This window comes from Dufourea novaeangliae, unplaced genomic scaffold, assembly GCF_001272555.1.
Source record: "Dufourea novaeangliae isolate 0120121106 unplaced genomic scaffold, ASM127255v1 scaffold245, whole genome shotgun sequence".
In the NCBI taxonomy this organism is placed as follows: domain Eukaryota; kingdom Metazoa; phylum Arthropoda; class Insecta; order Hymenoptera; family Halictidae; genus Dufourea; species Dufourea novaeangliae.
In genome coordinates this window covers 322,083-337,561 of record NW_015374118.1, presented here as the reverse complement: position 1 = coordinate 337,561, position 15,479 = coordinate 322,083, and the positions used below count along the sequence as shown (strand labels likewise).

The window sequence follows — 15,479 nt, the reverse complement described above, 5'->3', positions numbered from 1 at the left end:
TCTCTCTCTCTCTCTCTCTCTCTCTCTCTCTCTCTCTCTCTCTCACCCCTCCTCCCCGCCCCCTTCTCTCTGCTTCACCCTCTTCGATAAATCTGATACTCAAAATAGATGATATATCGTCGAATACAACGTGATACACGCATTTTTTAAATTAATCACTCAGACAAAATGTTCGTCTTGCACAGTTCACCTCCCATTCCATAATAGTGGCATTTTCCCATCCTTTTATATTCCATTCAAATTCAATGCGGACATACTCGTGGTGTACTTATATTTGTCGATTATGGTACATATCTGTAAGCAGAAAGTAGTGTGTCTCCTACAGTGATACATTAAACAAACGTTTGTCGACGAAAACAGAATTTTTACTTAATTTACATTAGTACTTGTTACAAAAAAATAAGCACAAAGTATACTATGCATTTATAAAATAATGTAAGCACCTTAATCGATATGTGCAGTTATGCAAATTAGAATTCACCGTTAAATTTTTAAGCAGTTAATATCTTAGCGAACATTATAAATACAATAGTGTACGATAAAATAATTTAATTGAAATCAATTATTGTCATAAGCAATTACACAATATTAACTTACCTAGGAGGATGTTTCAAATAAAGCTAATATGCAGTTGTAAAAAAGAAACACACTTTTTATACTTAAATTCTTCTTACCAAATTAAAAACCTGTGGCAACTAATTGCATGTTATATTCATAACTATGTTGAAAACTGTAATCAGTTCAACTTTTGATATAATATAAAATCTATCCACAATAAAAACAAGTACGTGATATAAAAATTATACATTTTAACTTAACATACATAAATGATTGAAGATGCAAATAAAAAAAGCAGCAGTAGTCAAAATTTAATAATAATTATAAGTCATGACATTTAAATAATATAAAAAATTTCGAAATATTTTCGTATTATCACTATTTAGACAAAGGTGTTTATAAAAGAACTCGCAATTGCATTAATTAAATCAACAGACTCAACTTTTGAGTAAGAAATTAACATTTTCTTTAATGTCACTTTAATATTTACAGTAATAGGATGATGAATATATTACAAGGATTGTTTACTCTCTTGCATCTAGTAATCCACTGTATAATGCATATTACAAAAATAGGCATTATGCAAGTATGAATGAAATAAAAATTATAAGAAATAAACGTAATAGGAAAAGTATATAATATTTGTAAGCATACTACAAGCATTAATATCTCGTGGCAGAATTTTGTGGAATTCAACGTATAAAATGCGAAACAGATAAAGTATTTCTTTTCATTCAAGTATAGAACTATAATTATACATTTGCTCACAATATAGTACAAACAATAAGTATGACTGTAGTTTTTGCAAACACATCGTTATGTGATACTATAAGAGTATAGAACCACATTGAAGGTTTACAAATAAAAAAAAGAAAGTATGAAATCTTAGGCTGTGCATTATTATTCATTGCAATAATTAATCTAAGCTATGTGAGATACAATAATGATGTAAGAAAATTCTTATATAAATAATTATCTTTTGTTCGGAAGAAAAGCTATTCTTTAAATGCCAAAAGATTGGAATTTATAAATGTTCATCTCAAGATTGTGCAAAAATTAATTCGTAACAAATAAGTCTGTTTATGTTACAATAAAGTTTAAAATCACTGTTACACATACATTTTCATTAATGATTCTTTAATAATAGAAAGATAGTATTTTGTGATAACATCACATATGATTAGCGACATATTTATTCGCCGCGTTTTAAAAATTTCCCTAATTCTAGAACGAATCAAACTGGTTTACGCAGAATTAATTTTTACATTATGACTTATTATACAATCAATAAAGATTAAAAAAAAAGAAACACTGACTCAACTTCTAATATGCGCGTGTTCTGTTCACTTATTAAATAAATACAAAGACCAAAATAAGTCAGGAATACATGCAATAAAAATATTAAACATAACAAGAAATATACTACAGCAATATCTACTCAGATACTCCATAATACTAATACGAAATTTTGCGTGAAGAATCCATAAATTGCAAATGTTTAACCTAATTAATATCAAATCTTTTGTTATCATTGCAAGACCATCATCAGTCTCTTCTCCTTATACATTTTTACATTATAAAAATATGTAGACATAATATATTATTATATTGAACATTGGACTCATAACATATCTGTTGCATATATCAATTCTTTTGACTCCTTCATGAATATTATTTCCACTATTGTAGATCACCAAGGTGACAAATTTTAACTAATATAAAAATATATACCAACACAGTATTTGACACGTACAGATTTGGATAATCACTTGCAACAGTTGCCAGTCGCTGCCTTTTGTCCTTCCGTCTCGACTAACCGACGACCTTGACCGCTCGTACTTGCACTTCCTGATTGTTCATTCTTTGGAAGTTTTTTAGCTATAACAAAAGATTGATAACGCAAATTTATTTGCACATTCATATTTATTATTAAGTACAAGAATTACAGTGTAGTAAGAAGCAAATCTTTTAATAGCATGCCTAATTCGATAACAGATACTATTTCAAAACCAGATGCCATTTTCATATTGCTTAGATAACATAATCATGAATGTGATTGGAAGCATTGGCAAACCTTTGTCGCTACCGCTTTCATTTCGAATATAATAATTAATGTGCCTTGCACAATGAAAAATGATAGTGCATTATCTTACCTATCGCCAGGAATATATCATTAACATTCATTGCTGTTTTGGCCGAAGTTTCCATAAAAAGAAGACCATTTTCATCTGCATATGTTTGAGCTTCATCAAATTCTACGACTCTCTTATTTCCAAGGTCTGCTTTATTTCCAGCTAATGCTATGACTATGCTTGGACTGGCTTGTCGTTGTAATTCCTTCACCCACGTTTGGGCACGTACAAATGTGTCCTACATTTTTAAACAATAACGAAATGTAGATATATTTGCCTTTTAAATGCAAAATCCAGAGTTGACTTTAAACACGTTTTACAAAAGAGAGATAAAATGGAGACAGAATTTGGATACGTGTTTATACTTTAACAATTTTGACTTACCTGATTTGTTATGTCATACACAACAATGGCTGCTTGAGCACCCCGATAATACATTGGTGCAAGACTATGATAACGCTCTTGTCCTGCTGTGTCCCAGATCTCAAATTTTACGGTTGTGTCATCCAGACATACAGTTTGTGTTAAGAATGCAGCTAGAACGATTAATATAACAATATGATGGCTTTTGACAGTTAATATAAATACCATTTAACAATATATAAGATGAGTCAGAATGATTAATACAAAAACAAGTTGAAAATGTAGAAAAAATTTAGTTCGTACAATGCTTCGTTTCTGAGATAATCAATTTGAAAAATCAATTAACACATATGTCTTTGATTTCATAGTAAGTAGAAACAGATTGCAATGAACAGTTGTACGCGTATCCAGCACATTTTTGAACTCGAGTATCTCAAAAATAAAGTATCCTACAAAAAAATTTTATTCTAAATTTTCAATTTATATTTGCATATGGAATAATCTCCTGTTCAGTTATACTACCCATCCTGGCCCATTCTTTACATGTATTGTATTAATTGAAAAATTCCTACCTCCAATAGTACTTTCTTGATACTCATGGAACTGTCCTTTAACAAACCTCAACACAAGGCTTGATTTGCCAACCGCGGATTCCCCGAGCAGCACCAATTTAAACTGACAAATCTTCCCTTGTGTCGAACCATTTGGCCTCTGGGCTGTACCCCGATTAGCCATGATCACCTAAATCCACAAAAACATTTTTAACTTCAACAAAGTATTATATCTTGTAAACATAATATAACAAATAAGCGTTCAAACATATAAAATATTTTCTAATTTTCATATTTGCCTAACCTTTAAATCAATAAATAAATGTTTATTTACATTAAGACTGCATGCAATAGATAAGCTCTCGTTTATATATTCTGCAATTTTCATTCAATTGAATTTATTAATTTTAGTATGAAAAATCAAAACATTCTGGAAAAGTTCTTACAAACTCTTTTTGCAAATTGAAAGATACTTTAAAGTAGAAGTTAACAAAAGATACAAATACATACAACTAAGAATGTATATCTAAATTTTGTACTCTACAGAAAACAAGAAACTAATATAATCAAGTAAAAAATGTCTCAGTTCAAAGACGAACGAAGGGTCGATACCCTATCGAAGCGCAAGAGAAAAATATAATTAAATGCAACAACTGGAATTGAATGCGTGTTCGTAGTATCAGTTCATTAAACGCGCGAATCCTCAGTGTGTTTTGCAGAAATAAAATTACGATACGGACTATTATAAACAAGTACGCGAAATTTTGTTATCTGCTTTGTTGTCATTAGTTTCTGCGAGGCACTTGCAAGTGGGAAAGCACGGTGGATAACACTAGAAGGAAAACAATAGCGTATGCTTATAACCCATTAAAGCGGGGGATGGGAGCTTCTTAATTACATTATCTAATTAGTTCGCGCAACGAGTCTTGGCAAATTAAGCAGTTCAGCGTTGGTTCGCGATAATGTTACTACTAATGAAACTCGAACCCCCAAATGATAATACTAGGTCCGTTCCAACGAAGGGCGAGGATAGGTAAGACACAGTAGCTAAAACGCAGCCAGTTCACGACAATCACGGGATTCTTGTAATGCAATGATTATTTAAAAGGGAACAGGTTCCACTCGTGCGAGCTTGTCCATGTTAAGTATGAGTACGATCTCACAGAAAAGAAGTTCATAAGAGTGACATATAACCGAATGAAAAAACACAGACGACACGCGCATACAAGCTATCTGACGTAGCTTCCGCGACCGTACCGATTGCGTACAACTATCGTGCCCGTGAAAAAGGACTCACCGGAAAGTTAACTACGTAACCAATACCTCATAACCTTCGACAAAATGGCATTATCGAAAAATCACGAGAAACCGTTAAAGCGGTGCATAGAGACTGCGAAAGAAAGAAACCGATAAGGACAGAAAGTTCTATGTACGCGCGCGCGAATTCTCTTTTTCGTTCTATCCTGAGCTCGGTAGTCCTCTTTCTCTCTTCTGTCTGCATCCGAACTCTGTCCTCTTTTATCTCGTTTCGTGGGTCGCTAAAAGTACAATCCTCTCTCTCCCGCATTCAGTTACTCATTCGCAGGGCTTTCCATCTCTCGCACTCGCTCGTTCGCGTTCTCTCTTTCTCCATTCCTCTCTAAAGATACCAGGAGGGAGACGAAGAGAGGAAAATAAAGGGAGTAAGCGATGCGCCGCGATAGTTACGGATCCGAGTACTTGTCACCGCCCATGAAACGTCAGCAAGATCTGAAATATCGAATTTTTCGAAAAGCCGAACATCATCTCAGCCAAAAGATCAGGCACAGTTTGAGAAAATCGCGTGTCGCAGAGTGCACATGATCTTTATTAACGACGGTCCGTGCAATCATATACACGTCGCGAAAGGTGAACAATGTATGTACATAGGCGCATTTTGCGTCTCTATCGTGGACGACACTGTTTCATAAACAACCGATTTTCTCGCACACAACGCTCCACGGAAGAAAAAAGTAGAAACATTGAAAAATGTAGTTTTGTTGGTAGCATGAATAGGGACACTTAACAAGATGGAAAACTCGAAATTTTCGATGCTTAACCTGCTGCGTGAGGAAACTCGCCGTCGGATAGAAATGCGGCACTAGCTCTTTAGACGTTTACGTCGATGGGCGCACACACCGCACGACGATGATTAATGTCAATTCACTGCCGCGCGTAAGACACGATCACTTGTCTCCAGTAAATCGGCCCACTAACAGAGCATAGATCGTGCAATCTATATAGAATGTGTACATTTATGACAGCTCCGGTTGGTACACACACCAGTAGACACACGACCCCGTGAAGATCGTTGGTTTTTTCACACTCCCCTTTTTTCTGTTCGTGGAAGAAACTCTCCTATCACTTTTCCTCCCGAAACAACGGTCTTTTACGGCACTTTCCTCGATCAAGTATATAGTATAGATGCCTCTTTAACCTGATACGACCGTGTATCGAGTTAAAAAGTTTGATTGCACTAAAAAGAATCGAGACTGAAGCTCAAATCACGCATACACAGTACACACGATGTTGCAACACTTTAGTTCACAATGCAAACCCGTAGATTACGCGCACACAATCTTTACTCGCTGACCAACGGATCAATCAATTACCAGCAATCGTTCGTGAAACCGTGAAAATACGACGAGACGACTTCAATCGAGGTAGATCTTTCGGGGGTCCTTTTCTTCAACGTCGTTTTCTTTTTCCTCGAGTCGGAAATGGCGCATTTCGATGGTAGCGACCGGACAAGAGCGCCACCAGACTTGCGTATGTATTAAATCGAAACCATTCATAAGCTTTTAACACATGCCACAGGATGCGCTGATACTATCCTTCGCATAGGATGGTATCAGGCAGTATCACAGCCGACTCTAGTACTAGCTGGTAATAATCTACCACTTTGGCGAGGGGACCGTAGGACTGGAGGGGAGAAGGAAGCGGTCGTTAGAGGTACGTCGGTTAGCTTCGGATGCATTCGGTTCGATTCGGCTTGTTGATAATGGCTGGTGGGCTGTGTGCCGTACTATTATTTAATGCTTTATACTATTTATTAATTTTGTTAAATACATAGATCTATACAAACTACATGACACGGAATTTTTAACGTATAATAGGTATATTTTTGTCATCTCTCATAGCATACATGTATGTAACGTGATTGTATACCCGAATAGCACCGAAAAGGAACGAAGTTACCCGATTTACTACTATCCACCCCTTTACCGCGAATCTTACTTCCCCGCTCAGTTAATGCTCCGTCTATATATGTCTATGAGCTGGTACTAGTCGTGCTGAAGGTAAAAACGACAACAATGCGAGAGTTCGGCTTCAATCACGTTCGCATACACAGGTCCGGAAACTCCTGTGGTGGGGGTGATCTCTTAAAGGAACAAAGTGTACTTTCGAACTTTGCCACGAAGTGAGGGCGATATAGACTTTCGACAGTCATGGACCTAGGAACGGGATCTTGCGCTCCGTCTTCTAATTCCTATGTCCATGGGTTCAATCGCGGTCCCATCAGGTAGGGAGGGATGTTCGATTCTCTTTAAAGAATCGATTCTCAAAACGATTCTGAATCGAACCATGGAGAATCGATTTTCTTAAAAATTTAATACAAAAATCGTAATAAATTTTATATTAGATTAATTCTTGATTTCAAGGTATATTTTTCATTATGTATATAGACATCTTCTCTTATATGTGCCAGCCATAGATGTGTTATTTTATAAATTTTAAATTCTATAAATGTTAAAGTCTATAATGCTAAAGAGTTTCTTATAGCATCATTATATTCAATTGCTTTGCATTTATGGATCTGACATAAAGAGGATGTATATACATATACGTATGATTAAATAATCAGGTACAAAATGTTAGGAACATTTGATTGTAAAAATAAAGTATATTTACAAAAAATAACTGGACCTTGAAATCTTCCCCAACACTCCACCTATAAAAATACCATTAATACCACATAATGTGCCCTGTTACACCTAACAATTTTTATCAAAACATTTTTTTTATAACTTAAATCCCTTGTGAGGGCCACTGTACATATACTCACTTGAACGGAACACCCTGTATATGTATATCTCTAGTTTTAAGATTAACTGCCCCCTCACTCCCATTTAATTTAATTTTTTTTACACTTCTGTCAAGTGCTTGTGTTTTTACACTTTTGTCATTGCTTTTGTATCCTTTGTTCATTACTGAAGGAGGATTGCACATGTTATGAAATATCTAGAATACTGTTCGTATACAAATGAGTGTATATATTTTGTATATTTTTTTATTTTTTTATGTTTTGAATGAAACATTTCATAAATCAGATTTAAATGATCTACTTGTGAATTTCGAATGATAGTAAAGTGACTTTTCGAGTTTTCGCGCTGCGATTTACACCACAGGATATCATGGAATAGATAGGAACGATGGTTTTCGTGACATCTCCTGAAAAAAATGAATGAAGTAGATAATTATCTTGTTCGGCGATGTACATGTAAATAATGTTTAAAATACATGACCTTTGTTGTAGATAAATGAATTATGATAGACTCGCGTTTATATGATTTGTGTCCCATAAAGATATAATATTTTTTACTTTTATAATAAAAAATCAGTTTTTGTAAGATTTGCCTGAAAATATGTCTTATCAAATTATGATACACCAAATGATTATATAAGATATCTATAAAACATGTAGATACAATATTACAATATATTTATGTTTTATATGATCTGTCTCATTACTAACATTCACGCTTGCCAATTCGAGCATCCAATTGCTCCACGGTTGAAAATAAGTTTTCTCTGACTTATCAATTGTGTTCTTATATTTCCTGTATTGAACACGTTTAAATATTAAGAAGTGAATGAAATGCCACCCAAAAAGGCACCTGCTCCCAGTAAAAAAGCGGATCAGAAGAAAAAAGAGAAAGTTATCGAGGTATTTGATTACTATAAATGTTATGTATATTGCTAACCTAAAACATTCCATATATTGAATATGCTCGCACGTGTACGCATACGTCTAATATTTTTTCATGTGCTACTCTTCATTTTTCATAGGATAAAACTTTTGGTATAAAAAATAAGAAAGGTGCTAAACAACAAAAATTTATTCAGCAAGTAGAGAAGCAGGTAAAATCAGGTGGCGTTAATCCACGAAAAGTAGAGGATCCTAATGTTAAAAAGCTTGAGAAAGAAAAAAAAATGAAGGAACAAAAAGAATTAGCTCTGATATTTAAACCTGTGCAAACACAAAAAATAGATAAAGGTACTGCATATAGACGTATTATGCAAGTTTAACCATATATATTCTAATGTTATTTTTATACATTGGAAAGAATATAATTTTATGTCCAGAAATAAATAAAAACTGAAAATCTATTAAATACACATATTTTTGAATATTACATGTAGATTTTTGATTATTACATTATAATAACTACAGCTGATGGTACAGTATTATTTGCTGTTAATTATTATTAAATTTAAATTATATTATTATGGATGAATAACAAAGTTGTAGATGACAAAATTTTATTCTGTATTTTTCTTTATTTTTGCCTATAAAATTATATTCTTTTCAGTTGTATAACAAATATTTTTTATCTCCTGTATAACATTTATGAAAGCCTTTCAGAGCATTATGTTATATACAGATGCAAATTGTACATATCAAATTATTTAAATTTATAGGAACTGATCCTAAATCAGTAGTATGTGCATTTTTCAAACAAGGACAATGTACAAAAGGGGACAAATGCAAGTTTTCTCACGATTTAAGTGTAGAAAGAAAGGCAGAGAAACGTTCATTATACTGTGATATGAGAGATGATGATGATAAAGAAACAGATACTATGGATAAATGGGATGAAGATAAGTTGAAAGAAGTTGTAGAGAAAAAACATGGCATCAGTGGAAATCGTCCAACGACTGATATTGTAAGTACATATTTCTACTGTATAGAATAAGTAGGTATTCTTTTCTACTCAAGAAAAGAAAACAAACACTATCGGCCTAATTTTAGATTTGTAAACATTTTCTGGAAGCAGTGGAGAAGTCCAAGTATGGATGGTTTTGGGAATGTCCGTCGGGACAAAAATGTATCTATAGGCATGCATTACCTCCTGGTTTTGTACTCAAAAAGGATAAGAAAAAAGAGGATAAAAAAGACGAAATTTCTTTAGAAGATTTAATTGAAACAGAACGAGCCAATTTAGGACCAAACCAAGTACGAGCATGTGTCATTCATTTTTAAATTTTTCATGTAACATCTTGTATATATTAAAAAATATACAGTAATATGTATTTTGATAGACTAAAATAACGCTGGAGACATTTTTGGCATGGAAGAAAAGAAAACTAAAGGAAAAGAAAGAGCAAGCTATTAAAGAAGAAGAAAGAAGACGAAATGATTATAAAGCTGGACGCCAAGTTGGAATATCTGGCAGAGAAATGTTTTACTTCAATCCTGAACTGGCAATGGGAGATGGTATATTCATTATTGTGAACTTGAAATTTTTCATGCAATTATGAGAATATTTATTTTCAAAATATTTATTCTAGGTATTGACGATGGAGATGAAGCAATATCTAGTTATGTCCGTGAAGATGAAGAAGAAGAGGATGAAGAAAGGTTTGAATACAGAGAGCTTGACATGGATAGGCTTGCTCTTGAAGCTAGTGAAATTGATACTACTGGAATAACTGTGGCTAGTACAGATAGATTAAAAAGTAATGAAATTAAAGACAATGAGAATGCTACTGGTATGTATGCAATAGTTACATTACTTTTAAATGAAATATATATTAAAGATATTAATGATATGGTTTCGTAACAGTTACTTTAGATGATGGTGCAGCTGCATTAGCAATTAACGAAAATCTATTTATGGAAGAAGATTTGGAAGGTTTAGAAGAAGAATTAGAAAATTTGGATTTAGAAGAGTGATCCAAATATTTTGTTCAGATTCTTCCCTTTACTGTGTGTCTTCATTTACCTGTACTCCTACAATATATAATATATTGTCAGCATATTATTCACGTATTCACTGCTAGTTTTAAGTGGGCTGCCTTGTACATTGTTATTTACATTTTATTTGCAAGCAATATATTTACTTATTATGTATATGTGAAGAGCTGGTCTCGTGCAAATCACTTTCAATTAAAAGTTTAATGTATTTTAATGTAATTATATTATAATTTTCGGTTTTTAATCATTAAAACTGTAGTTTATCATTTTTTATTATATACACAAGTTGTCTGACATTTATTACCTTGAGAAAGTAGAAACACATAATTATATCGCCATTATAGAAGTAGTTAATGAAACTTATTTTTTTAAGAATAATTTACTTGTAACGTATTTCCTAAAGCAATAAGTAAAATAGAGATTTAATGAAAGAACGAGACTGGCAAGTGAAACAAAAAATATTCTAAGAATCGACAGTATGGATATTAATAAATTTGTAGATTTGAACTTACTTCGACTTCTACAAGTATACGTTATCTTTATACATACGTAGTATGGATGAATAAAATTAATAATGCAAAACTCGTACATTACGTTGTTTTTCAAAACAAAAAATACAAATTGAACGTACAAAATTGCATAGCATTCCAAAATAGATTATTACTACAGAATTTTCTGAAATAAAATTTTGCAATTTTATTGAGTAGGTAGTCATCAAATGAACGTATGGTCTAATTCTGGATATCTTAAAAATTGATCATTCTACAACTGAAGACGGAAAAATTATTATTCTTATGTGGATTCCGTCACATGTGGGCATTTGGAACAATAAAGAAGCGAACAGAGCAGCAAAAGAAGCTTCTACCGTACCAGTAGCAGAAGAGCCGCCGAAAATGTCCTTGACCTCCAAAAACATTCTAAAGATAACTAATTGCATGGAATAATGAATCGAAAATTTCTCCAGCAGAATATGCTTTGGGAATAATGTAGTTTCTCAGTTCAGATAATATAAGTTTGGTACATCTTATCTTCAACGAAAACTCAAAGAATATTCAATAGACTGAGAATAGGACATACGAAATTCATACATTTTCATATCATTTTTAAAATAAATCCTTTGGTCTGTGACATATGCAATTATCAAACAACTACTACCTATATTCCCGTGATATGTTCTAAATACTCAGTATCTCGTGTTAAGTCTCAGATTAAAACAAATCTAAGTGAATATTTCAATGGTAATCACCAAATATTCGAAATATTACCTTTTTTGAAAGACTCAGAACTCTATGATTGAATCTAATTCTGTATAGTATACTTATCTATACTTATCGTCGCTAATAGCCATGTATGTGTAATTACCATGATGTCAAAAATACATTAAAAAGAAATTTTGCAAAGTGAAGTCGTATAACTTCTATTGTTCAATTTTTCTTAAGTGGAATTTATATAATTCAATTATATTTCTATATCTATAAATTTGCCAAATATCCAAATAAAATTATACATTTCAATACATGGAGGTATTTCTTTATATTATTTCATGTATTTATTCATACAGACATATTTAAATTAAATTCATTCATATCATATATTATGATAATGGTAAAAAATGCATTTTATTATTACTGAAATTACAGTGTTGAACATTCTGCGACGTCTATTTTGATCGTATCGGATAATTTTAATATTTTTCGAGATGCACGATATTCATACACGCCGATTTCTGGATGTTTTTCTATTAAGTATTTATATGCGCTAACAAGTTTATCAATATCTTCCACTGACAATTCCATTGGCCTTGTCTGAGGATTCAAATCGGTAAGTTTGTACATCATATGTCCACATTCTTTTCGACATTCTGGTGGAAACAAGGTTCTAGAAAATCGGGGAAAGAATTTTGCATTAGTTTTGAAAAGTGTAGAATATGCTATGTAAAAACAATGCGTCTCTTATATTAAAACTTTTTCATATAAATTGCACTTACTCAATACCTCGTACGCTATACTTCTGACGAAAACTAAAAATATGACGTGTTACACGCTCAAAAATTTTAAATTCATGTTTTGTACGTGGATTAGCTAGAGGTATAAATGATACCACACCAACATCAACATCTGGTTTTGGAACGAAAGCTGAACCTAAGATCTCAATAGAGGCATAAAATGAAATTAATCTATAAAAGGCATGAAAAGTTAAAATTAATAACTTTGATGTACCTTGTATTATAAAGTGTAGCACAGGCTTTGTCCAAGCCTGTGCCATTACAGACAATCTACATCTTTGATCATCTAATGGTTCAGCTACTAAACGCTCAGCAACTTCTTTTTGAAATGTTAATGTCATTCTAGACCTTCCAAATTCCCAAGGACCATTCCTTTCAGAGATTGAGTGTAACCACTGAATAATTAAGGGTGTGGACACATTAAATGGTAAATTACCAATTATGAATATTCTTGGCATCTTGTCTTCCCAAGATTTTTTAAAACTTTCCGAGAATAAAGGAGTCAAGTTCGTTCTCATGATATCACCATAAATAATATCCATTTTACCATTAACTGTACTATAAGCATCACTTAACATCTGTAGTATTGGTTTGAATCTTCTGTCCTTTTCTATAACAATTAATTTTTCTGGACATTGTCTTATAATTGACCTAGTTAATCCACCAGGACCAGGACCAACTTCTAATACTTCAGCTCCAGTAAGATTTCCTGCTTTCTTTACTATTTTATCTGTTAATTTTTCATTTAAAATGAAATTTTGTGAAAGCTGCTTCATCGCTGATACTTTATACAGTTTTACCATATCTCTTATACCTGGGAGAGGTGGTAATCTTGGAATTGTAGTCATTTTTCCTTTTTTTTTATATAAATTCTAATAGAGCATACTAATTTAATGTAGTTTATTTATGTTTATTTAATATAGCTTATGATACATTTGCTTTAATAACTTCTTTTCTTATTGTATGAATAAAGCCTAATAACTTCAAATCCTCTAATCTATAAAATTACAAACAATCCTAAGATATTTAATTTTTCTTTGTTTCAATTACAGTTTCAGGTTCATTGAAATCATCCAAAAAGGTCTCCTGTTTCACTTGCTTTATAGTATACACATAAATTCCAACAGCAAGAAGTCCTAAAAGTGTACCACCTATACCAGTACGTTTACGATTGTATCTATACTTAAATGCCCTTAGGAAATTTATTTCTTCTGCTTGTTTCAACTGCATATAGTCTAGAGATCTTAACTTATCAAATTCAACTTTTGGCATAAAGTCTTCGTTTTTACCTGCAAATAGATAAATCATTGGAAAACTAAGAACTTTGTGTGAGAATGTTATGTAATAAATATTAAGCTTGCCATTCACCAGCTTTCATTTTCTTGATACTTTCCGTTAAGTGACTTTTTGAACAATTGGACTAATTTCAGCGATACTTTCTCCTTCACGTTTCTGTTTTGTTAACAGAAAAAACAATGCGTATTAAAGATATATTTTTTAACCTTCAACTATATATTAAAATTAAGGAATTTTACTTTATATATATTGCATTTTACTGTTACATATATTATTCCTTAATAATATACGTCAAAGTATAAATATTTAAACAACCGAGGATACACTGTGGCTCATATTGTACGCATTGTATTTAAATAGGTTCATGATGAGATTTCTTTGTATATATTTAGATATAAACTTTGCTAGGGTTATGTCGAAATATCGAAGTTCTCAATTCAAATAACACGCTAAAGAAAATACAGAACTTTAATATAGAATATAACTATTTCAACACATGATTGCAAGTAATCATATTTGTAAGAGTTGTCATGTGGTTACCTTCAGTTACCTTTAAATTCCGAAATTGTTTCAAAATGTCGTCAATCGTACTCCCATATTCCACGCAGCATTTGGCCGTATCGGTATATGATACGCATGCGTCTTTAATTCGTACATTATTCACACATCGAATATGACATGCCTGAGTTTGGGCAAATAAGTAGCAATTTAAATATTACTATTTCTGTAATTGTAATAGACATATCATATATGATTATTTAGTAAATTATAAGAACATTTTAAGAATTATAAATTATCTTTACACGTTCAATATACAGTGGCCGCTCGTTTATTGCATATTTCGGGGCTGTAGAGGGCCAGAACTCCAGAAATGGTGCAATAAACGTGCGCCAATTACCCGAGTGCATTCCCCACCATTCGGCCGTTCAGTCGTGCGACGCAGTTATATATAAGGTGAGCTGGATATGTGCACTTTACGGTTACATTAATAACAGAGATATCAGAAAAGTTTATTTACAGAAGTTGTTCAGTACGAAGAGGGTTATTACTTAGCAGTAACAAGTTTCTCGTAGGTGGAGTATCTTCTAAGTTTGCAAAGTTAATTATGTTATTTTTATTAATGATATTAAAATATATTGGAATAAAAACTTTTATTACATAAATCGATTCTTCCAAACATTCTGCGTAATAAAGTATTAAGGTATTATGTAAAAACGGTAATAATTTGTGACATATTATAGTAGCAAATGTCTAGTTTGGTTAGCATCTTTTACCCATTACGTGTGATCCGCGAGACAAGAAGCAATCAAATTACCACCAATATTCATTGCACCAATAAAAACATTATTAAAACAGTATTATATACATTTTGCTTTCTGTGATGAGAAATGCGTGTTAAACGCGACACCGTATGTGTTCCGGCCTGGGCGTGCTGGGCGACAGAGTAGGGTACGTGCACGTCCCCTGTGTGGCGGGGGACAGAATACGCCCACGGTAATCCCTACCTGTCGTAAGAGGCGACTAAAAGGGACTGTTGGGATCGCGGGACTGTGGCACCCGCGGTCCGGTGGGGGGGG

General features: G+C 32.7%; 3 protein-coding genes across 4 annotated transcripts; 1 reads left to right on the top strand and 2 right to left on the bottom strand.

Annotated features, from left to right (window-relative positions):
* Nucleotides 1-20: 20 nt before the first annotated feature.
* Nucleotides 21-6,165, bottom strand: LOC107191192 (ras-related protein Rab-5C). Of its 2 annotated transcripts, none has more exons than XM_015580169.1 (6): nt 5,683-6,165; nt 3,626-3,794; nt 3,075-3,226; nt 2,712-2,928; nt 2,294-2,436; nt 21-294 (listed from the first exon to the last, which is right to left on the bottom strand). In XM_015580169.1, the coding sequence occupies exons 2-5, from the start codon at nt 3,786-3,788 to the stop codon at nt 2,324-2,326; spliced, it is 645 nt and encodes a 214-aa protein (XP_015435655.1). In that variant the 5' UTR covers nt 3,789-3,794; nt 5,683-6,165; the 3' UTR covers nt 21-294; nt 2,294-2,323. The 2 variants fall into 2 exon arrangements, with proteins under 2 accessions (XP_015435655.1, XP_015435654.1); XM_015580168.1 differs by having other exon boundaries at nt 2,312-2,436; nt 5,683-6,164.
* A 2,257-nt stretch (nt 6,166-8,422) lies between these two features.
* Nucleotides 8,423-10,774, top strand: LOC107191194 (zinc finger CCCH domain-containing protein 15 homolog). The gene is made up of 7 exons (XM_015580172.1): nt 8,423-8,570; nt 8,693-8,900; nt 9,326-9,570; nt 9,657-9,860; nt 9,947-10,121; nt 10,196-10,396; nt 10,471-10,774. The coding sequence occupies exons 1-7, from the start codon at nt 8,502-8,504 to the stop codon at nt 10,578-10,580; spliced, it is 1,212 nt and encodes a 403-aa protein (XP_015435658.1). The 5' UTR covers nt 8,423-8,501; the 3' UTR covers nt 10,581-10,774.
* A 1,461-nt stretch (nt 10,775-12,235) lies between these two features.
* On the bottom strand, nt 12,236-13,454 carry LOC107191185 (dimethyladenosine transferase 1, mitochondrial). Its single transcript, XM_015580163.1, has 3 exons — nt 12,821-13,454; nt 12,589-12,742; nt 12,236-12,479 (listed from the first exon to the last, which is right to left on the bottom strand). Exons 1-3 carry the CDS (start codon nt 13,452-13,454, stop codon nt 12,236-12,238), a joined length of 1,032 nt encoding a protein of 343 aa, XP_015435649.1.
* Between the last annotated feature and the right edge of the window lie 2,025 nt (nt 13,455-15,479).